The 25,036-nt window shown below is 41.7% G+C and overlaps 1 protein-coding gene across 5 annotated transcripts in view; it reads right to left on the bottom strand.

The window, feature by feature from the left end:
• The window catches only part of MYRIP (myosin VIIA and Rab interacting protein), a 722,788-nt gene that overhangs the window by 151,391 nt on the left and 546,361 nt on the right, over nucleotides 1-25,036 (bottom strand). For all 5 annotated transcript variants that reach the window (XM_073630373.1, XM_073630374.1, XM_073630375.1 and 2 more), the window contains exons 5-6: nucleotides 14,494-14,574; nucleotides 12,018-12,115 (exon numbers count right to left, since the gene is read on the bottom strand). In XM_073630373.1, the coding sequence (XP_073486474.1) occupies nucleotides 12,018-12,115; nucleotides 14,494-14,574 (179 nt within the window). The remainder of the gene's footprint in view (nucleotides 1-12,017; nucleotides 12,116-14,493; nucleotides 14,575-25,036) is intronic.

The raw sequence follows: 25,036 nt of genomic DNA, 5'->3' as shown, positions 1-25,036 counted from the left end.
GAAGGATGTATTGTGCGCAGTTAACGCTTGCAAAGGCTCACTGAGTAGTTTGTGTGATCAGTTGGAGGGCATTAAGGAAGAGTTATTTTCAATGAGCCAAGAACTACAAAAAACAGTGGAGGACAACTACTACTTTGGGGGAGAGGTTAAGCCAGGTTGAGGACAATCTATATCCAATGAAGCAAGAGTTTAAAATAATGCAAGACCAATTGGGCCTATATAAATCCAAAATTGACGAAATGGAAAATGGGCTGCCCAGGAACAACGTGAGGGTGGTGGGCCTTCCAGAGCGGTGTGAAGTCTCCCACCCCGTAGAGTTCATGGAGAAATGGCTTAGGGAAATATTTGGGGTAGAGATTTTTTCGCATCTTTTTGTGATTGAGAGAGCCCACAGAGTGCCCTCTAGAGCTCCACCACCAGGGGGACATCCCAGATCGGTAATTATGAAAATGCTCAATTATAAGGATAAGGTGACTTTGATGCAAAAAGCAAGAGAGATGGGTGACATATTCTACAATGGAGCTAAGATTTCACTATATCCAGATTATTCACCGGACTTACAGAAGCATAGGGCGGCATTTATGGAAATTAGGCGTAGCTTACAGAACCATAAAATTACATACGCATTGCTGTACCCAGCACGTCTATGCATAATGGCCCTAGGGATAACCCATTTTTTTTTGACTCGGTTGCAGGGGTGACAAAGTGGCTTGAAGATAACAAAAAAAACTTATAGGGTTATAGACTGCAGCTGTTCAATAATTTTAGTTAATTTTGGAAATATGTACTGATTTTTTATATATATTTGAATAAGGAAGTTAAGCAAAGGATGGAGACGGGGGGGGGGGGGTTGGTAGGTGAAAGTCACTAATGAAAGACTGTTGTTTTTAGTTATAACTGCTTTTTTGGTAATTGTGAAATGGGTTAGGGAGTAGGGGGGGGAGGGGACAAGCATGGAAAAACAATGAAATTAAATCACACTCACACAGGGTTACGGAGAAGCGGTTGGGAGGGATTGGAATGAATGATATGGTCACAAGTAATGCCCCCAGGGCTAGCCTAGTTAGGCGTAAGGGGAGGGGGGATACTTAGGGAGGTAGGGGGAAGGGAGGAAAATAATATGGAAGGGAGGAGTAGGGGAGCGTTAGGGGAGGATAATACAGTAAACTCACGAAGGGGGGAGGACAGATAATAAAAAGGATACGCGTACATGTTATTCACATTTAATAAGAAATAATTTAGAAAGTGAATGTAGAGAGGGAAAAGCCCACAAGGGTATTTTGGGGGTTTTTTTCGGTTTGATACAATTTTAGCACTGATTAGCCCCTTTGGGAGGCATAAATAAATGAATAAAGTGGTTTTTGGTGGAAGGACAGGTATGGTTAACAAGTAAAGCTAAGCAAAATGGTTCCTCACTTTGGTTGTTTCTATCTTTTTTTTTTTTTTACTATATTTCTTTTTTTTTTTTCTTTTTCCTTGTGTTTTATCTTTTTATGTAGTGAATCTTGGATTTTTCCTGTTTCTCTTTTCTTTTTTTTTTTTTTTTTTTTTTTTAGAAGCTGCCTAGAACTCTAAATATAGGCTCTTGGAATATTTGGGGGATGGGTGATCCCATTAAAAAAGCTACTGTGTTTTCTGTATTGGAGACCCATGAAGTGGAACTGATATGCGTGCAGGAAACACACCTTACAAATGACACTAAGTCACAATTTCGGAGTAAGAAATTTCGAAATCAATATCACTCAGTTCACTCCTCCTATTCTAGGGGAGTGAGTATATTGGTAAAGAGAGGAGTGTTATTTTCCTGCAGGGAGGTCAGTATAGATGCACTGGGCTGCTATATTTTCTTGAATTGCCTAACAGAGAATAAACCATATGTGTTGGCAAATGTGTACATTCCTCCCCTGTTTAAACTGGAGATCATGTATAGATTATTGGAATTTGTGGAGGATAAGGTAGATACCCCCATTATAGTGGTGGGGGATTTTAATGCGCTACTTAATAGTAGTCTGGATAGGTTTCCACCCGGGGCTCGGACAGATAGGGCATCAGAGGGACGTTTAGGCCAATTTCTTGAGGAGATTGGATGGAGTGACCTTTGGAGATCTCGCAATCCAATCAGCAATATTCTTGTTTCTCGGGGTCATACTCTACACTCTCCCATATAGATATGGCAGTAGGCATCAGGGAAGTGCTTCGGCTAATAAAAAAAATAGAGTACTGGCCAAGAGGGGTATCAGACCACTCACCTTTGATCCTAACTGTAAACCTACACGATAGATGTACCCCAAGAATGTGGACAATAAACCCACTATGGATGGAATTAATGGAGAAACCAGAAGAAATAACTTTGAGATTAAAAGAGTTTGTAGAACTTAATAGGGGGATGTGTGGGACACTCTAAAAGCATTACTCAGGGGGGCTCTTGATTCAACAGGTGGCAAAAATTAAGAAGAAATCAAGGAAGTGGAAGGAGAACATCAGGAGAGAGGTGATGGAGTCTGAGAGACAGTATGTGATAGATCCAACTCCAGAGAAGCAAGGGATATGGCTCAATAAGCAACAGGAATATAAAGTGGCTATTACTAGAAAAACCGACAAAACTCCTTTGGAGAATGGGAAAAAAATGGGTCGTATGTTGGCACTTCTGGCCAAAACCAATTCCCCCTCCTCAGCTATTTCAACGATCAGGATACCAGGCGGAGAAATCTCGCCTGAGCCTGCCACGATTATGGAAACATTATCTGAGTTTTACAGGAATTTGTATAAGTCACGGCAGCGGTCAGATCAGGGAGAAATGGATAGGTTTTTGGGGAGTGTGGAATTGCCTGCTCTCTTGGAGAGTGATAGGTACAAGCTGGATTCCCTAATAGCCTTAGAGGAGTTGCAGCAAGCAGTACATTTTACATTATATAACCACCCAAGTGCTAAATTAAAAATTAACAATGAATACTCAGATAGGATCCCGCTTGAGAGAGGGACGAGACAGGGGTGCCCTTTATCACCCCTGTTGTTCGCCCTGGCGATGGGCAAGTGCGGTAAGATCATCAACTGGATTGCAGGGATTCCAAAGGAAATGTGGGGAAGAAAGGATAGCACTTTATGCAGATGATGTTTTATTCTTTTTGGGAGATACGGAGCCCTCATTAATCAAAGTAATGCATATAGTGGAGGAGTTTGACAAGTTCTCGGGCCTAGCTATTAACTGGGAGAAGTCATCGCTTCTACCAGTTGATCCACTTATTAACCCCATCCCAACAGGAATATCCCAGTTAAAAGTAACAGAGAAAATGAAATATCTCGGTACAGTGCTGTCAAATGATCCTAATCAGTATATCAGCGACAATCTAGTCCCACTTCTATCAAAATTTAAGCGGAAATGCGATATCTGGAGTAGACTTCCTTTGTCAGTGGCAGGGCGTGCCAATCTGGTTAAAATGATGCCACATTTTACTGGATGTCACAGTTGCTGTACCTTCTTCATAATTCTCCAGTTTGGATCGTGGAAAAATGGTTCCAAAAAATACAGTTCCTTTTTAGGGATTTAATATGGAAAAACGGCCAGGCCAGGATCAGCTTGCAAATGCTGCAGCGACCAATAAATGAAGGGGGAATGGCTGTTCCTCATCCGTATAGCTACTATTTGGCAGCTCAATTGCAGCAACTGGGGGGATGCGCTACCCGGGGAGGAGTGAATGAAAGTAGCAAAATGATGTTACAGGATGTTCTACACAAATCAATAGTGTAAGCGTTAGAGGCAGATTCTCTTCAAAGAGAGAGTCCAACACTTAAGATGGTCACTAAAATCTGGCAGTCAGTTAAGAGAATGATGGGGTACAGGGGAGTTACAGAGTACTCGCCCATTTGGTACAATAAACACTTGCAGGAATTACTGATTATAGGGAAGATCAAGGAATGGGAAAGGCACGGAATAAAACGGTTGATCCAATTGTATGAGAGTAAGACCTTAAAATCGTTTGCAGAGTTGAGACATGAGTACGGGATATCAAATAAATCATTTTATAGTTACTTACAGATCAGACACACTTTGGGTAATCAGTTTAGCAACCATCCACTAGAATGGAGTAAGATCCCTCTTCTCCAAAAAATAATTAAGGCAGATGTCACCAAAGGTTTTATATCAGAGGTATACGCGCAAATAACGGACAGAATCAACACTCAAGTAGTGCCCTCTAAGAACAAAGAAAGATGGGAAGAGGATGTAGGAGTAATAACCATGGAGCAATGGAAGAGGATCTTAGAATTTGGACCGCTGGTGTCGGTTTCTCCCTCACAAAAATTATCACATTTGCTCTTATTGCATAGAGCTTATTATAACCCCACAAAACTGTATTTGTTCGGCCTTAGACCTGACGACAAGTGCCCTAGATGTTGGGAGACGGGGGACCTCATACACATGATATGGAGATGTCCAAAACTGTTCCGATATTGGACAGAGATATTAAAAATTATTAATGCGACGTTTAGGGTTACATTAGAATTAGAACCTAGAATATGCGTTTTAGGTCACATAGAAGAAGATATAGGGACAGTAGGTACTATAACAGTGATTGCGAGATGCCTATACCAAGCAAGGAAATTAATTGCACAAACCTGGCAATCAATGACCATAAAGATGTTAGTATGGAAGGAAAAAGTAACTTTTACTAGACATGGCAATTATAGTAAGTTTGTTAAGATGTGGAAACCCTGGCCGCAAAGTATGGAATGCCCTTTGTGAGTGTTGGATTAGGGGCCGTACCCAAAGCTAACTTAAGATGGGCACCAACAAGGAAAAAGCACAAATTTAACAAGGGATGGAAACCAGGGAACAGCATGTATGCTGCAAACTGGTATCCTCCATGGGAAGGGGAGGAGGGGGGATAGAGGACTGATAGTAAAGTAGATAAAGTATTAAGCAATAATAACTGTTAGGGATATCTATAAAAAAAGTAGAATGTAATGTTTAATTGTATGTTTTTAAATTTGTGTAAACAATAAAAATTATTTGAATTAGATACTAGAACATCTAGATTTTTTTCCACACAAGAAAATTAGAAAATTTTAATTTGATTGATTGATTGGTTGCACTCCAGTTGAAACAAAGTGGACTTGGACTTTCTGTGGACATATATATGAAAAAAAACTGAGTATCATTGAGCTCAGGTTCACAGTCATGTGATGTCTGTGCAATGCGAGTTCAGCCATACAGTTTGCATGGCTGAACTCACATTGGAATCATAAGAAAATAGGGCAGGGACTTTTTTTCTCCCACTGGTGTTCTCACTCATGTGATCTGATTCCTGTGTGAGTTCACAGTTCGTACTGCGATCTGTGAACTGATCTGGGGGTGTCATTAACATTGTATTGACACCTGCAGCGGTTCACAGAGGGCAGTGTGAACTGCCTGTGGGAGAGATGCGATGCGTGCTCCGGCGCTGTAATTGCACTGGCTCTGCATCGCTACAGTGTGAACCTAGGCTAAAACGCTTTTACTTCATACCATTAACCACTTCCTGCCCACCATATAGCAATATGACGGCCGCAAAGTGGTTTCATTATTCTGACTGGATATCATATGATTTCCAGCAGGATAAGCCGCTTGCGCAGCAATTGGTGATGTGGTGTGTCAGTCTGACACACCGCATCACCGATCTCAGTAAAGAGCCTATGATGTAGGCTCTTTACCATGTGATCAGCTGTGTCCAATCACAGCTGATCACATCATAAACAGGAAGTGCCATTTATCGACTTTTCCTCTATTCACGCTGACAAGGCAGGATAAGCCGCTTGCGCAGCAATTGGTGATGTGGTGTGTCAGTCTGACACACCGCATCACCGATCTCAGTAAAGAGCCTATGATGTAGGCTCTTTACCATGTGATCAGCTGTGTCCAATCACAGCTGATCACATCATAAACAGGAAGTGCCATTTATCGACTTTTCCTCTATTCACGCTGACAAGGCGTGGGTAGAGGAGAGCCGATCAGATGCTCTCCTGACGGGGGGTCTGCGCTGATAATCAGCGCATTGATTATCAGTGCAGACCCACCAAGGATGTCCACTAGAGCCCACCAGGGATGCCCACCCGTGCCCACCAGGGATACCATTCAGTTAGAGGTGCCAATCAGTGCCCATTAATTATGCCAATCAGTGCCCATCAGTAATGCCTGCCAGTGCCTCCTCATCAGTGCTGCCTATCAGTGCCCATCAGAGCCACCCATCAGTGTCCATCAGTGCCACCTATCAGTGCTGCCTATCAGTGCCCATTAGTGCTACCTATAAGTGCCCATCAGTGCCACCTAAAGGTGCCCATCAGTGTTGCTTATTAGTGCCCATCAGTGCAACCTATGAGTGCCCATCAGTTCTGCCTATCAATGCCCATCAGTGCTGCATATCAGTGCCACCTATCAGTGCCCATCAGAGCTACCTATAAGTGCCCATCAGTGCCACCTATAAGTGCCCATCAGTGTCGCTTATTAAAGCCCATCAATGCCACCTATGAGTGCCCATCAGTGCTGCCTATGAATGCCCATCAGTGTTGCATATCAGTGCCACCTATCAGTGCCCATCGGTGCTGCATATTAGTACCTCATCATCAGTGCCACCTCATCAGTGCTCATCATTGCTGCCTTATCAGTGCCTGCCAGTGCAGCCTCATCAGTGCCCATCACTGAAGGAGAAAGCTTACTTATTTACAAAATTTTATAACAAAACAAAGAAAAACTTTTTTTTTTTTTATTTGATTAGCAAAATAAAAAACCCAGTGGTGATCAAATACCACCAAAAGAAAGCTCTATTTGTGGGAACAAAATAATAAAAATTTTGTTTGGGTACATTGTTGCATAACTGTGGAATTGTCATTTAACCCCTTCCCGCCGAGCGTACGCATATGTGCGTACTCGGCTTTCGGGGGTTATACCGGGATGATGCCCGCAGCTGCAGTCATCATGCCGGGACTGTTTTTTAGAGCCGACGATCGGCTTTCCAGGTATAACAACCGATGCGGCTAAAAGCCGCTAGGCTGTTATACTGGAGGAGCGGGAGGGGACGTTCCCCCCTCCCGCCGCTCTTACCGGGCCTCCACATCCCGATCACCAATCCGCCACCTCCGGCGGCTAGTGACAGTAGTAAACACGGAAGCAACGTCATAACGTCACTTCCCGTTTACTCGGCTGCCAATGGCGCCGGTTTTAAAAAAATATACAGTATTCAGGATCGCCGAAAATGGTGATCTGAATACTTTGAAGTGCAAAGGAGGGATCGGGGGTCTTTTAGACCCTCGATCCCTCCATAAAGTGTACCTGTCACCACGTATTACTGGCAGAAGGGATGTTTACATTCCTTGTGACAGCAATAAAAGTGATCAAAATTTTTTTTAACACAATTTATAAATATAAAAATAAATAAAATAAATAAGAAAACAATTTTTTTAAAGCGCCCCCGTCCCCACGAGCTCACGCAGCAAAAGAAACGCATACGGAAGTCACGACCGCATATGTAAACGATGTTCAAATTACACATGTGAGGTATCACCGTGATCATCAGAGCGAGAGCAATTATTCTAGTACTGGACTTCCTCTGTAACTCTAACCTGGTATCCGTAAAAAAAATTTAAAGTGTCGCCTATGGAGATTTTTAGGTACTGTAGTTTGTCGCCATTCCACGAGTGCATGCAATTATAAAGCATGACATGTTTGGTATCTATTTACTCGGCGTAACATCATCTTTCACATTATACAAAAAAATTGGGCTAACTTTAGTGTTTGGTTTTTTAAAACTCATGAAAGTGTCCCTTTTCCCCAAAAAGTTGCGTTTAAAACACTGCTGCACAAATACCGTGTGATTTAACATATTGCAACAATCACCATTTTATTCTCTAGATTCTCTGCTAAAAAAAAATATATAATGTTTGGGGGCTCTAAGTAATTTTCTAGCAAAAAATACAGATTTTAACTTGTAAACACCAAATGTCAAAAATAGGCTTAGTCATGAAAGGGTTAAGATACGACAGCGCTGAAAGCTGAAAATTGGCCTGGGCAGGAATGGGGGAAAGTGTCCAGTATTGAAGTGCTTAAAAACACAAACAAGACATGCTAAAATACTCTCCACTCAGAGGTTCACAACATGTATAGATTCCAAACATAGTTCACATGTGGACATGTGGAACCCACACTTCATCTGTGTAGACAGGTATCAAATGGTGTCATAGGCTGGAATTTACAACATTAAGGTTTTTTCCATGAAGGTGCCTCTGAACAAATCAAGATGGAGCCACTTCCTCTCAGGTAAAGATATCCACATATGGCCAAAAAAATCTTGTGCATCCAGTCTTCACAAAGGGGACCAGACCCCCCAAAACATGTAAGTGTCACAACGCAAGAGGATCGCCAGTATACAAGATGGTAATCAAAACTTTAAATTCAAGTGGCAACAAGGCCATACACATCTCTACCAGACTGTAAGTGCACCATTTTTTAGCAAATCTCCCCTCATGTGTATATAAAGCCCAAACTTTTTTTCTTTATATTGAATACAGTATGGAATGGTTAAAATCCCTGTCAGGTGTCTTTTTCTTTTTTGCCTTCACTTTATATTCCAGACATACAGCTCTTGTAAAACTGAGGGGACATCCTCTCTTAGACAGTAGGGATGAGCTTAAAATTAGGTCTGAACACAAGGTTGGACCAAACTTTAGATGTTCGGTTGTTCAGATGAACGCCCAAACATTTATCCATTCGGTAGGAGCCAAACATCATGTATAATAGCGGTAATACCATTATTATAATGTTTAAAATCAAAAATAAAATTGCTATATTATGGTGAACATCTTCAGTTGTTAAGTATCAGTGCATTTCACCTTAGGCAGAACTGGCCGCCAGTCTCAGGAGATTTGGAGTGAAATTTGGTGATTTCAACAAATCTGATAAAGGGACCTGCCTGTCATTGGATGTAAAACACCAATATTGAGAAACTTTTTATACATATCAGCATGGATGTTGCACCACTTCACTTAAACAAAATCTCTCTAAACCAAGCTGATAATATTCCCCCCTGCCCGGGGGGAAGCTTGTAGACTTCACCTCCGTAACATCTCTAAAATTCACCCCTTTTTAACTAATGAAACCACCAAGCTACTCATTCATTTCCTTGTTATCTCTCGCCTTGACTATTGCAACTACCTTCTTATAGGCCTACCTCTCTATAGGCTATATCCTCTTCAGTCTATCATAAATGCTGCTGCCAGACTCATCTACCTTACCAACCACTCAGTGTCTGCCACCCCTCTCCGCCAATCCCTACACTGGCTTCGCCCACTGAATTAAATTCAAAATACTAACAACAATATACAAAGCCATTCACAACTCTGCACCAAACTACATTACCAATCTTGTCTCCAAATATCACCCAAACTGTCCTCTCCGCTCCTCTCAAGAACTCCTTCTCTCAAGCTCCCTTGTCTCCTCCAGGATTTCTCCAGAGCCTCTCCCATTCTCTGGAACACTCTTCCTCAGTCTATCCAGCTATCTCTTACTCTGGCTGCCTTTAGGTAATCCCTGAAAACTCATCTCTTCATGGAAGCCTATCATGCCTCAAACTAATCTTTTATTACTTCCATCAGCTAATCCCCCACAGTTATAACCTTATGTACCACTTGCCCCACCCTATTAGATTGTAAGCCCTTATGAGCTGCGCCCTTTTCACCCTCTTGTATTTTATTGTATTGTAACTGCACTGTCTCCCTTTTATATTGAAAAGTGCTGCGTAACCTGTTGGTGCTATACAAATCCTGTATGATAATAATAATAATATTAATAATAATGTGCATCCATGGAGTGCTGCCCTTTTTTTTCCTTATTTTTTTGTTACCACCATTATGCACCCCGATTACAAATATGGCTTCTGAGATAGATTCTTGAGATTCTGAGATTCAGTTCTTGTTTTAGGCACTTTTGCAGCTATTGATATAAGGTATGCCTTATAGCTCCTGAAGAAGCAATATAGCAAAACATGTAGAGCCCGACAGGCATTTATATAGCTACATGTAGCTTTGGATGCACATGATTGTTTCTATCATTGTGATAATGTTACCTATTTATTCATGAGAGTCAACATTGTTTACTCCTTTTTATATTTGGATATTAAAAAAATAATTTTATGATAATTACATTTCTTGTCTATACCTGTGGCATCATGAAAATCCCCCTCTCCATTTTCTCTTAAATGTCTTTCTACAGTATCTACTCTCTTTACTCCTTTTGGAGAGGCTTCAATTTAATACGTCAAATTTTTAGGGAACACTGCCTGAAAGATCTATTACTAAGTATAATTTTCATAGTTAACTTTGCAGTAAACATCTTGTATTGCTTCATTCACTGACCAAAACTAGAGTACCTGAATTGGATACCCAGAGCTGTGTAAGGTATCCTTGGGTGGGATAGGCATACCACTCCACTCACACCTCGTTCTTTAGAGGGGTGAGTGTTTTGGTGCACGGCTCAGTTAACTTCCAGGAATATGATGATAATATTGACTCTGAAGGACGTTTGATTTTTATGCAATGTCGCAATGGGTCTTTACAGTATATTTTGGCCTGCATATACATACCCCCACCTTTCATTGTGATGGTACTCCAACTCCTGCTGTCCTATTTGGAGAGGAGGCCGGACCTACCGTTACTGATAGTTGGGGACTTTAACTGCTGGTTGAACCCTTATGTAGATAAACAACCGGCTCCAAGAGCTCCTACCTCTTGACATCTGGAGACATAGAAAACCTTTGGCCAAAACAATTTTCATGTTTTTTCAAAACTTATGGTACTTTGTCCAGGATTGACTTGGCAGTGGGCAACTCGGCCATGCTCCCATCTGTCTCTTTTGCATATGGCCATACACCTATAGTGTTCCCACTCTCTAAATTGCCCAGGGTACCCTGGAAATTTAACGCCTTTTGGTTGAAATTATTTTCCTCTCATGAGGAGACGAAGCAGGGCATGCATGAGTTCTTTACCAACCAAAACTCTGCTGATTCCACCAGACCTGAATTGAAGAAATGACAAACAGTACTATTCACAAGGATGACAAAGGTTAAGTGATGCTTAATAAAACACAGCGGGTAGGGCTTTCACCTAAAGTCTTGTCCTGCAGATATGGCAAGTACCCGTAAGTCTTTTATCTTTTTAGAAAAGCTTAATGAGCAGCTACTTCCTCTCTAGCCACTGCATAGCTTCATGTTGTTCCTGACACTCTGTTCCTTATATAAAGGGCAACTATTCTTATCTTTGCTCTGCTAAAAATAGTTTGCATTACATCTCTTTTATACTGGACTCTGCACATCATTCTGAATATTGGCTTTAAAGCTGAACCTCAACTACAATAAAAAATACAATTTAATGCGGTATTTATGCATTTGAAATCATTATACGTATATATTTGTTAATGCATCTAGTGTAAATAACTCAATCGGTCTCAGTATCAGACAAATTAAATCATCTGTACAGTAGACTGGGGGAAGAAGAGTCAGTACTCTGCGCCAGCCAGTCTCTGCTTAATGCACGTGGGCTGAAAAAGAACATGCTGGTGAGGGAAATTACCAAGCTGCACTGCCTGAGTACAATAGAGAAAAATAAGATCATCAACCTTGCTGTGCTGTCTGGAAAGACTTTATACATTTCAGGACTGGCTGAACAAAGTTACAAACCTTTTGAAAGGTATATTTTTATGTATACCTAGAGTACAGTCAGTGTTACAAGCAGTCACAAACACTTATAGAAAAACATTATTGATCAGCTATAAAGAAAAAATATTTTTTTAAAAGTAAAACAACAGTGTCGGAGCTGGGGTAAAATGCAGTTTTTTTTTTTTTTTTAATTGTAATCAAACATATTGTGAAATTGACAATAGATTCAGGAATAATATGTAGGACTAAAATAATCCTAACTTAAAATATATTATTTAAAAACTGTAAAGATCGTGTCGCTATCTGCCTTACTAGCCATTAAAAAGATAACAACCTTACCAAGCTATCACTGTATGATTCAGCTTTGGCAATTGCTTCTTCTACCGCTTCTTCTGCCACACGTAAGGCCACTGAAAGGGTGTCCATCATGCTGTGCCCTAGAGACAAAAATGCACATTTATTAGAGATGGCTGTGGTAGTTAATGCCAATATTAAAATTCAGATACAATTTTGGGATAAAGGTATGCAGACACTCCTCCAAATTACAGAGTCCAGGAGTTTCTTAGTAAATGGTAATGCTATGCAAATGATAGCTTACAAAGACATTTTAGACAATTTTGCATTCCAATCTTGTTGCAAGGATTTGGGGAAGGCATGTTTTTCTGTTTCAACATGACTGTGCCCCTGTGCACAAACACCTGAACACCTTTGGGATGAATTGGCACACCCATTGCAAGCCAGATCCTCTTATTCAAGAGCTGTACCTAAACTAACCAATTCTCTTTTGGCATTTCCAGAAAAGTGGAGGCTGTTATAGCCACAAAGCGGGGGAGGCTGATAACGCCATATAAGAGCCCACAATTTTAACCTGTTGCTGTCTGCATAACACATACTGTATGTGCTATGGAAAAAGGGTGGACTTTTATATCATTAGGCAACCAATGTTTCCGTACTGAGAGTGTGCTCACTGAGCACTCCCAGCATAAAGATCAAGCTGTCAAAGACACCTCTTGGTCCCCACTGATGATTGGTTTCCGGCAGGTCCAGCTCCCGATCATGTGAACATCCAGTAATAGTGGTCACAATCCTTCCCACCCCCCACCCGTTGCTTGAAATATTTGCACTACATTGCATTCAGTAGAGGCATGCTTGTTTAACTGAAACACCATGTCTTAGGTCCCCATGAACCATTATTGTTAATGTGTGAATAATATAATGTATATATCAAATTGAAAGGCTACCTGAAACAGACAGCACTTGTACCTTTTTCAGTGTTCTATCACCACCCAGCAGCATGTAAGGAGGTGCTTAACGAGGTATTACTATGTTTGTTGTTTTAATTATGTCCTTGGTTAAATGTATTTTCTGCTGTGTTAGCTGCATTGCTTAGTTAAAGTGTTACTTAACCCATTACCCTGCATTCACTATATCTGGCCTCCCACAGTACACAGAACATGGAAATTGTTTTAGTAAATATAAACTGCTAAATACCTTTCCTCATCGGCATTATATAGCAGTCATGTGACTTCTATCAGTTCCTGGTTATAGCTTGTAAGAGGAGTTTTCACTCACTGCGCTGAGCTGTCCTATCAGGATTCAGGACCCCTGACCCTCTGTCTGGACAGTGCTGATTGGCCCTGTGCTGATCACATGCACTCTCCCAAGAAAAAAAAAAACAACTCTCAAGCAATACACACCAAACTGAGCATATGCAGCCTGACTTCAAAGGCTCTGTACTATATGGACCTGTTCTGGAGTCAGTGGAAGAAGAGGAGGATCTGTGCATACAGGATCAAAAAGCCTTTTTACACAATGCGGAGGATTAACTCTTTAGGTTTCACAGTGTGTATAACAAGCATGCTTTACTGCATATACAGACTGATGTTACTGTTGTGGGTTTAGTAACACTTTAATGTTTCCCAGCAGAAGCAGTGTTGCTTCGTAGGTAATGGTTAACTCTGCTAGCCAGACTTTCCTGGGCTTTAACTGAGGAGCACCGCCCTCTGCTGGACAAAGCATAAAAAAGAGGAACTGTAGCTAGCAGAAAGGTGATCACTGCTCTCTGCATGGGAAGAAAAGAAGAGAACTGCTGAGGATGCAGCTTCCACACTGGTGCTTTACAACCCTTGTGGGAGCCCAGTGAACAAGGGCTTGGTAGGCAGGTGGTAACACACACAGAACCAAGCTGTTTGTTGCATTTTTCAGGACTGTAACTTGGGTTACTACTATAGTCCTGGCTCTTTAAGCAGCCAGAGCGGCACATCCTGGGCATTGCAGCCAAACCACAGGTTAATCTCTTCCTGCTGATGATACACAGGCCTGCTGGAGGCGGCAGAGAGTTTATGAAACACAGAAACAGGAAGCAAAGTGAGCCTGGGAGGGGTGGAGGTGGAAGCTGTGGAAACAGGGCTGCAGTCCAGAGGGAGATTGGAGAGTGCAGGCTAGAGAAGGAAGCCTCAATGTGTTCTGCTACCTTTCACCGGACTTCCAAAAGACGAGCCAGGAGCGCAGAGGAATATAATAACAGAGCCGTCTGTTCTGCAGCCATCATCACCCAGCTAGAGGATTTTGTGGCCTCTGTTGCATTCATTGCAATCCATGCTGCTGAGGCAGTTGATAGACTAATTTATATTATTTCTATTTTCAGGGCTTTATATTATTTCTATTTTCAGGGATCGTGTTGGATCGAGTTTAAGACAAGTCACCACTGGAATTAGTAGGAAAACCCCAACATTTCAGTGGCTCCTTCAACAGTTTTTGCTACACTATATTACTGATTTAACTCAGAGCATGGTAACACAAAACTGAACCTTACCTTGTGTTTGTCTGTAGAATGTGGAGTCACTTCCACACACGCTTCCTTCATTTTCTAAACTTTCATCAATAAAGCTTCCTTCTGTTGATGGAGCAGAACAGGTGATGTTAAGGTACAGAATTGTACAGTAATTCTATTAATAGCAGGAGTTAAAATTAAAAAGATTTTTAGTTGTAAAATGTTCCAAACTGAGTCATGACATCAATGTCCTAGCAGGTGGTCTATTAAATCTAAGATAAAAGCTATTTGATAATGATTTAAACTTTGTAGAGCAGTCTGCTGGTGTACTACCAATTATGAAGAACACCCATGTGCTTGGGCAGCAGATAGCAGCTGTTCCATGACTGTTTTGAACTATTTCTGGGGTTTGTAATGCTAAACCTATTCACTGGTATAATAAAAGTTTACCTTAGTGAATAATTCAATACATATGCAAGAGAATCAAAAGATTATTTTTTTGTTTGCAGATGGCTCGGAGAAAACACCTTATTCACTAAGTCAAGTGAACTTTCTGTAACAATGTAACAATTCTGACTCACCTGCCTAGAACCAGTACACAGCACACTAGTCAGGAAATATCTGCTTCAACGACATGGTGTGCTTTTGGTGCTATTTCTGGATTCCTGAGTCCCAGCATGCACCTGTAAAACTTCAAAAATGCACCATTGCAAAATACCGCGTGTCTTTAATGCATTTTGGAAATCACTGGCATGTGTGTTTTTGATGCATTTTTGAAATAGGGCACCAAAGATGTGGCATGCAAGACTTCAAAATGCATTAGATTTAAAGAGAATTATTTTTATTGCCTTTTTGGTGCACTTGAGTGTTTCTGAGCAGCAAAAGCGCAACAGTGTGAAGGTGACCTTAATACCAGATGTTTTGCTTTGCAAAAAAGTCCCTTCAACCACTTGCCATACATTTACTGCACGTGGGTGGCAGCTTCAGGCTAATTACGTACTGTTACATTGCTCAGCACATGCATCCTGGTACGCCCCATGGGGCATGCAGTGGCATGATGCCGTGACTGCTGTGTCTGCCGTGACCAGATTATGGTTCTCGGACCAATCATAGCAATCACATGATTACATACAAGCAAAACTGTCATAAATGGCTTCCATTCAAGACATCTTGCTTACTGTTGTGATGCTGTGATTGACCCACAACTAGCAAATGGTACCTGGCACCCTGTACAATGTGATTAGCTGTAGCCAATCACAGCATCACAATAGTGAACAAGCTTTAATGAATGAAAGTCATTCCTGACAGTTATAACAGTTTGATAAAAATCCCAGAATATTTTGTATGGCCACCATTATTTTCCAGCACTGCCTTAACCCTCTCGGGCATGGAGTTCACCAGAGCTTCACAGGTTGCCACTGGAGTCCTTTTCCACTCCTCCATGACGACATCACAGAGCTGGTGGATGTTGGAGACCTTGCGCTCCTCCACCTTCCATTCAAGGATGCTCCACAGATGCTCAATAGGGTTTAGGTCTGGAGACATGCTTGGCCAGTCCATCACCTTTACCCTCAGCTTCTTTAGCAAGGCAGTGGTCATCTTGGACGTGTGTTTGGGGTCGTTATCATGTTGGAATACTGCCCTGCGGCCCAATCTCTGAAAGGAGGGGATCATGCTCTGCTTCAGCATGTCACAGTACATGTTGGCATTCATGGTTCCCTCAATGACCTGTAGCTCCCCAGTGCTGGCAGCACTCATGCAGCCCCAGACCATGACACTCCCACCACCATGCTTGACTGTAGGCAAGAAACACTTGTCTTTGTACTCCTCACCTGGTTGCCACCACAGTGCCGGAACAAGGTCATCCAGCGCCCAGGGCGAACACGCCAAACTGCGCCCCCCTGGGTTTTGCATAGATTAAAAGCTCATTAATGCCTAGTACACATGATGAGAACATTGTACAAAACAAATGCATTTGGAGCGATTGTCTGATAATCTGATCATTAGTACACAGCTTTCAAGAGCTGATTACGACAGTTCATGTGAAAATATCTTAAAATAAGCTGAAAATAATTTCTTGTAAGATAACAGAACAAATGATTTCCATGTAATTGGTATGATTTTTGCACAAAACAAAACTGCGCATGCTCGAAAATTAAAGAATACAACACAATACATCATTTCTGAAGTTGTATTCTGTCTAATGAGAATTTTTGTAACTTTAGTAACATATTTGTTTTCCATATGAAGCTAGCACGGAAAAAAAAAATTGTACAATATTCTCATTGTGTGTATGGGCCTTTTATTCTAGGAGCAGAGGATTAAGGTAAAATCACTTAAACTGGCACACATGCATAGATTTTTTTTTTTCATTCAGCCAGTGGGTTGAATTAAGAAAAAACACTAAGGCTGGGTTGACACTAGTGCGAATTGGATGCAGTTTCCCTGCATCCAATTCGCATGTCAGGAGATTGTGACTAGTTTTCAGTGGAGCCGGTTCACACATCTCTGGGGAGGCTGCGGAGCGAATTGCACAGAAGTCCTGCGCATCTTCTGGTCCGTTTCAGGTCCGAATTCAGCCAAAAATTCAGAACGAAATGAGACCTGGAACGGTGAACAGGGACGCACCGGATCCTTGCTGTGAGCCACTCCGTGCTGCGGTGTGAACACAGCCTAATAGATTCATCCATCCACACAGCAGCACCTGATTGGCTGATCAAACACATTTTTCCAACAGTCCCATTCTACAGAAGCTGATCTGACGGGGTGGCTTCTAACAGGCAAGGCCACACATAGATCAAAATTCAGCTGGTCCCTGCTGAACCGAGCAAATATTGATCTGTGTTTACCCAGCTTTACCTTATTCCTTGCTCCAGTAGGCTTTCTCCAGTGCTGTGACTGGTCCTCTGGAGCTCCTGGGTGAATTGTGAATGGCTGTGGTCACACTCCAGCCTCATCATACCATACATGAATATTACCTGTATGGTATGTGATGATGCCGAGGCTTTGGGTGGAGGGGAGAGCACTGCAGCTGGCTGGAGCAAGTACAAGCTTTCCCCCAGCACTGTAAGAGTGGACGTTTGCACTTTGCTGGAGTTGGGCTGCATCACATCACTTGCTGTTTATGGTCAAATCTTTGAATAGGTTAGGAATATACTGGAACTCTTCAGGCTCTACATACATGTATTTATGTATTTCACATACACACTATGTTTTATTAAAAGGCATGTTTTTCATTAATATATAGTGTGTATGTGCAATACATCTATGTAGAGCCTGAAGAGTCCCAGTATATTTCTAAGCTATTCAAAAACATTTTACTTTCTTGTTAGAAAACCTGCACTGCAAGGGTCAGCACATGTTTACAGCACAGCATAGCACAGTCTGGAAGGCACAACAGGTCGAGACTCACAGGAGGAGAAGAAGCATCTGTCATGTTCGGTCAGCCCGAGGAGAGAGGAAAGCTCCGGTGTCTGCTGGGCAAAAAGCAGTGATCAGGGCTGCAGTGTACTGCTGTCTGCTTGCTCCACCCACCTGTACAAGAGCTCTCACTGTCCCGATCCAGCCGCCCAGCCTGTCAGGAACCTGTACCCGGAAGAGTCTTTCTCTCCTTACTGGCAAGGGGTGGGAAGCCTGCAGCAGGTATGGGCATTGTCTCAGCTCTGCTTTTGGACAAGTTTTAGCAACACAGAGGCTGAGACAAATAATGAAGCTCTAGTGTTTTGGCACCCCCTCACACACTCCGCCCAGGGCATTGCCCCCCCCCCTCTTTGTACCGGCCCTGCCACCACACACACCTGGAACCTGTCCTGTTAAACCACTGTATGGTCTTGGCCACTGTGCTGCAGCTCAGTTTCAGGGTCTTGGCAATCTTCTTATAGCATAGGCCGCCTTTATGTAGAGCAACAATTCTTTTTTTCAGATCCTCTTTGCCAAGAGGTGTCATGTGGAAATTCCAGTGACCAGTATGAGAGTGAGAGCGATAACACCAAATTTAACACACCTGCTCCCCATTCACACCTGAGACCTTGTAACACTAACGAGTCACATGACACCAGGGAGGGAAAATGGATAATTGGGCCCAATTTGGACATTTTCACTTAGGGGTGTACTCACTTTTGTTGCCAGCGGTTTAGACATTAATGGCTGTGTGTTGAGCTATTTTGAGGGGACAGCAAATTTACACTGTTATACAAGCTGTACACTCACTACTTTACATTGTAGTAAAGTGTAATTTCTTCAGTGTTGTCACATGAAAAGATATAATAAAAGATATAATAAAATATTTACAAAAAATGTGAGAGGTGTACTCACTTTTGTGAGATACTGTATATATACCATAGTTTGCAGACTCTATAACTTCTACACAGACTAAATAATATACACTGATTTATGTTATTTTTACCAAAAAAATGTAACAGAATACACATTTTGCCCTAAATTTTTGAAGAAAGGTTATTTTTTTTTTTTTTAAATGTTAGTATTTTTTTATATAAGCAAAAAAAAAAAAAAACAACCCAGTGGTGATTTGAATATATCTTGAAAAAATGTATGTAAATAAAGCGTTAAAAAAAAAAAAACAGTGGTGATTAAATACCACCAAAAGAAAACTATTTGTGTGAAAAAAATTATAATTATTATAAAATTATAAATTTAATTTGTTGTTTTAAATTACAATGTTGCATGACCAAGCATCTGCCAGATAAAGTAGCACAGTGCTGAATAGTAAAATATGCCCTGGTAATGAAGGGGGAAAAACTTTTTGGAGGTCAAATGGTTAAAGAGGTTCAAAACGGCTGTTGCTATTACAAAAAGGCATCCCTGCAAAGAAGCAATTAAAAATGATTTGCCCTGCTGGCAACTGCCAAATTTTGCTGAGTGTAATCCAAAGCGTGTTAAAAAGTATTCAACATTCAACAGGAATGTTGGATGTTGGTGTTTACTTGCTGTGCTCTGTTATTTCAACCACCAGCCTCTATGTCACTCCAGGACACAGTAGTGACATAAAGGGAAAACAGGTGTATAGGTGCTAGAACCTTCCCATACTATTTAAGTGTTACTTATTCTGTTTTTTATCAGCCACGACTAAGGACTAACATCTGAAACGCGTAGGCTGTTGTATCATTGTAGCACGTGTTTACTCAATAAAGGAATACTTTTTTCTGGCTTTCATCCTGAGTGCCGACGATCCCTTTCCTTACATTAATGGCATAGTTGTACATAAAATGCAATTTTTACCTTTCAAAAAGTGTTTCCCAGTGCTAAACCTTTCATCCAATTTCTAAATTGCTGCATTTGTAAATTTCAAAAACCAGTATAAAGGAATAGTAGTGGTAAAAAAAGCACTTAAACCCTAGCCATTTTTTTTGTATAATTCTCCTTTAAGGGGGCGTGGCAGGTGGTGTGTCCTATGCCTACATACACTTGCTAATAGGTGTCCCTTATTTCCATCTCAAAAAGTTGGGAGGTATGCCAGAACCTTTAAGACCGACCTGTCGATACTGCAAAAAGGTTTTAGATGTAGAACAAGATTCAGCTTCACAGTGTCAGAACCTTTAAGCCTACCCGGCAACACTGTAAGCACATTTTAGATGTAGGTGCCTCCTCCAAATGAGTCACCAGGCCCTCCTGAGAGACCAGCCTTCATATCACATCTAGAATCTTTCCGTCTGGTTGGTGGCTTCTCTTGCAGTCTCACTTTGTAAGTACACACTATGATAATATGTCTTCGCACTGCTGCTGTCCATATTGATATAATACTCGGTCTATTACAATGACCCTATACCCATTTTAAATGTTTGAATGTATACAATATATTTTTTTTACCTTATACTTTCAGACTTGCTAAATGTCAACTTGGACGGGCGTTTACTGAGCCCAGTTCAAGGCTGTGACCAATCCCGGGTCAGGTCACAAATGATTGCAAGCACATAGGGCAACACAGTGCGGTTTTTACATGTTATCTTCACTTGTTTATTAGGTAATATATTTTATACACTGGGTTTCCCTACACGTGGGCACTTTTTCACTATTTTTTCTCCTGTTTTATTCACCCATCACCTATTTTGGTACTGCATGACACTTTTTGTGTGTTCACTCTCTACACACTTCTGTTGCACACACTAGGGACTCATGGTTTGTTTTTGCTCCCACACTTTTCCTAACACTTCACCTCTAATTGTCACTCCCCACCACCAGCATTGATTAGTCTATCCATACCCCTCACCTACATGGCTGAGGTGTTTCTACAAAATTAATTTCTTTTTTCTTTACCACTTTGATATACCTTATGCATGTATCTAGAGATATTCTCCATGATAAAAGTTTAATTATAAATTATATGTATGGACATATGTATGGACACATATATATGTATATATACATATGTGTGTTGATTTCATACACACACATACATTCAGCACAACAAGGTTTTGACTCGCTTAATGGGTGTACACATGTATCCATGGTATCTTACACCTGGGCTGATATATGGATATATTCTCTGGATTCAACTTTGGAGTGCATATAATGCATATTTTTCCAAATTGTCTTTTCCTTCCTGGGTTGTTGCTGCAGGTGTCCTCCCCACCTGACTGGCCGCGAAGTCCGTGCTACAGATAGGGGGCGCTTCACTGTGTGATCTCTCGTAAGCCACATCTTTGGGACCTTCCCCTGGGATTGGAGGCTGTAGCGGTGGTGCCATGGGATCTCTAGGGGAAAACGAACAGGCAATCTTTTGTTTTTAAGGGGACCTCTCTTACAGAAAGCCTCTCGCATAGGACACTCATCATTGGGTAATTATGTCATGTCAATATATGGTATACCTGTTTTGAAATCTATATATTTAACCTTTTCTGACATATGCACCTTTATTGTACAATTTTAGCAGATTGACCTTTGAAGAAGACCTGGAACTTATAGGTCGAAACGCGTCAGTTCCACATCTCTAATACTGTCAATGTATACATAACGTTGTTATGAAAACGTGCCTATATTGCATGTGCTGAGTGTCATGAGATTTGTAAACACTCTGTATTGGAGCTCATTTTTTAACCAGTGTGTTGAAGCTATTTTTGTATAATAAAATCTATTTATTTTTACATACATTGGCCTACCACCTTCCTTTGTGCTGCCTAAAAACCCCACTGGGGAACCTTTTCCTTTTTTTGTCTTGACCAATAGGGGTGAGCAGCACTCCCTTCCCTCCCTCGTGTCCTTCCTTTTTCTTTGGTAAAAATTTGGGTGGTTAAACACCCCTTCCCCGTTGACACACGGGAGGTGAAAACATGAGCTCCAGAGTGTAGGGTCATTCATATGTCTTTTATTGGTATTTGCTTTATATTAGGTATTTAATTTCAAAATGAGCAACTATCAGGGAGAGGAATGGGCCAATTTAATGTTGGGTTACGAGACGGATTTTGAACAGGGTGATCGTGTGAAAACCTCGATCTCATCCCTAGTTCAAAAACTGAACAAAATCCTGGAGAAAAAGTCAGCACTTTTCTGGCACGTCAAATCTCTAAACAGATACATTGAAGAAAAAATTAACCCTCTGGGACTACGAATCCAGGTGTTTCCTAACCTGGATCAAATCAGTGTCGACCTTAAAAACAAATGGGAGGCCAATCTTGATGCATACTCTCGGGAGATGATGGCCATCCTCACCCGAGAGTATAATAAACAAATAGCATCATTAGATGTAGAAATCAATCACATAGAAGAAGCCTTAAAACCCTTTGCACAGCATGCCCTCCTTTTGGAGCTGCAGGGGAACCTTCGGGATAGCCTGTCAGCCCACAATAGGGGCATCTTACAGAAAAAAGAGTCAAAATTCTGGAGGGACAAATCGGCATTTACAGACGGGCGGGCATACAAATGGAACACTCAGATTTCGCGAAATTTTAAAAACAAACAACATACACTACAACAACAACCCAGAAATACGAATAACAAAAAGAATATAAATAATGTATCCAAACCCAATGATAAATCTGGTCCCAGTCAGAACCAAAAGGGATCCCTTAAGGGACGTGGGAAGTTCAAAAGAAATCGGAACAACAGGGGCTCACCTGAGCAAGATAGGAAGAAACGCATTGTAGACACTAATGTGGAGGATGCATGTGACCCCCCCACGAGTGAACAACCCGTATTTTCCAACCTTAGATCTGATAGCTCAACCCTAGGAACGAGCGAAACAGATCTTCCACCTTTGAATACCCCTATGAATACTATTCATACAAATCAAATATCAGGGCGCCCGAAAATTGGACCTCAGAGTCCTTTAAACCCGACACGGGGATCTCCCCTACCCCAGACAAACAGGAGAACAGGAAATTTGGACGCCTTTGTCACGAGGGGACATCAGAATCCCTCAGTGTAATTAATTTGTCATCCTATCCTCTGTCTACAGCAGAAATTAGTGTACTGTCACGCGGCTTGACTTTTTGCCCACAAGACAATTTTGACATCTTTGAAGTGATCACCGACCTGCACCTCTTTCCACGGCGGCTTTTACTTAAGAGCCTCCATGCAAAAGTAGATGAGAACATCGATACAACTGATTGGGCCAGCTTTAGCATGAGAGAGTTTAAAGCCCTACGGGACTTAACCCTTCTCTTTCAAGAAAGTAACACTTTAGATCTCATTGACCAAATTGATTTGGAGAATCTACTCTCCACTGCCAATGAATCTACAAAGAATCCTTTCACACGTTTCAAAAAACCTTCTGCAAAATTCCCTCCCCTCAATCTGAATCCAAGTATAGAGATTTTTGTCAAACAAACATTAAGAGATCTTCTAAAGCTCCAACATAATAGAAATGTACGCCCCCAAAATTTAACCATAGAAGAATCCCAAGCCCTTGACTCCTTATGCAATAACACCAAAATCACAATTAAACCATCCGATAAGGGAGGCAACGTAGTCCTGATGAACAACGAGGACTACGTACGTATGTGTCAAAACATTCTTGATAATGGTGAATGGTATAAAACCATTCCCATTAGACTCATACAAGCCTCCTACACTGAATTTTACAAAATGATCCAATCAGCATTTGAAAAAGGAGCAATTACCAAGGACCAATACGAGTTCATCTGGATCAAACATCCAAGGGTGGCAACATTTTATAGCTTGCCCAAGATACACAAAAGCCAGATAGACCCCCCCGGACGACCAATTGTCTCTGGGAATGGAGGTATATCGGAAAACCTGAGTCGAGTTATTGACTCCTTCTTACAGCCCTTCGTTTTGAGTATGCCCTCGTTTTTGAAGGACACAATACACCTGTTACAATCAATCGAAGGGCTTACTCTCTCAGTGGATTCGTTTTTGGTGGCTATCGATGTCGAGGCCCTGTACAGCTCGATCCCCCACATTCAGGGGATCGCTGCTGTACGGGCGCTCCTGCACCGAGACCAAAAATATGATGAGGTATTGAACGAGTTCATCATCGATGGACTCGATTATATCCTGCATCACAACTTTTTTTGTTTCAACAACTCCCACTACCTCCAGATGCAGGGCATGGCCATGGGCACTTGCTGTGCCCCGGCCTAGGCCAACCTGTACCTGGGGGAGTGGGAGAAGACCCTCCTAGATGATGGGGACCTCGCGGTGTACACGGGCCACATATCTTTGTGGTTACGGTACATCGATGATGTCCTCATCATCTGGGAGGGCTCAGAGGAAATGCTTCTTCAATTTTTGAACTGTATTAATCAGAACAAACACAATCTCAAATTTACCACGACCTACAATCGTGATCTAATGACATTTTTGGATGTTAAGTTGGAACGCACCCCCCGACAACAAAATCGCAAGCACTCTTTTTCGAAAAAGCACGGCTGGCAACACAGTGTTGCACGCCGAGAGCTTTCACCCTACAGTTTTGAAGAGGTCAATTCCATATGGACAGTACCTGCGCCTACGCAGGAACTGTTCGGATGATGCCCTCTTCAAACAGGAAGCTTACAAGTTACAAACTAGATTGCTGGCACGAGGCTACAGCCGCTCTTGCCTACGGAAGGCATATAACAGAGCGGCTGCACAATCTCGTTCTGAACTTCTTTCCAAAAAAAGGTCAATGGATGGCCCTAACATCGGCCCCACCAGGATCATTCTACGCTTTTCCAGGCAACATCAGGTGGTCAGCAATATCATTCAAAAACATTGGCCCATACTGATGAATGATTCAAAGGTCCGCAACTTTATCTCTAATAGACCATCAATTACCTATAAGCGCGCTTTGTCGTTAAGGGATAAACTGGTTCAAAGCGAGTTTAAGGATGAACAAAAAAGATCCAAACACTGTTCAATTTTGGGGTCTTTTCCCTGCGGACACTGTTCATTTTGCCAATACATCAGACGTGATAAAATCTTCCGTCTTCCAAATGGGGCACTATTCAAGCCTAAACACTTCACTAATTGCCAAACACGAGGTATTGTATACCTTATGTCATGTGAGTGTGGTGCTTACTATGTCGGTAAGACCAAGCAGGAATTCCATCGCCGGATGTCTAAGCACATCTATCACATGCAGATTGGCAACTATTATTTACCATTAGGCCGACATGTAGTGTCAGTA

This window comes from Aquarana catesbeiana, linkage group LG05 (assembly GCF_042186555.1).
Source record: "Aquarana catesbeiana isolate 2022-GZ linkage group LG05, ASM4218655v1, whole genome shotgun sequence".
In the NCBI taxonomy this organism is placed as follows: Eukaryota; Metazoa; Chordata; class Amphibia; order Anura; family Ranidae; genus Aquarana; species Aquarana catesbeiana.
Note: the sequence above shows the minus strand (reverse complement) of the source record. Positions and strands in the feature narration are given on the sequence as shown.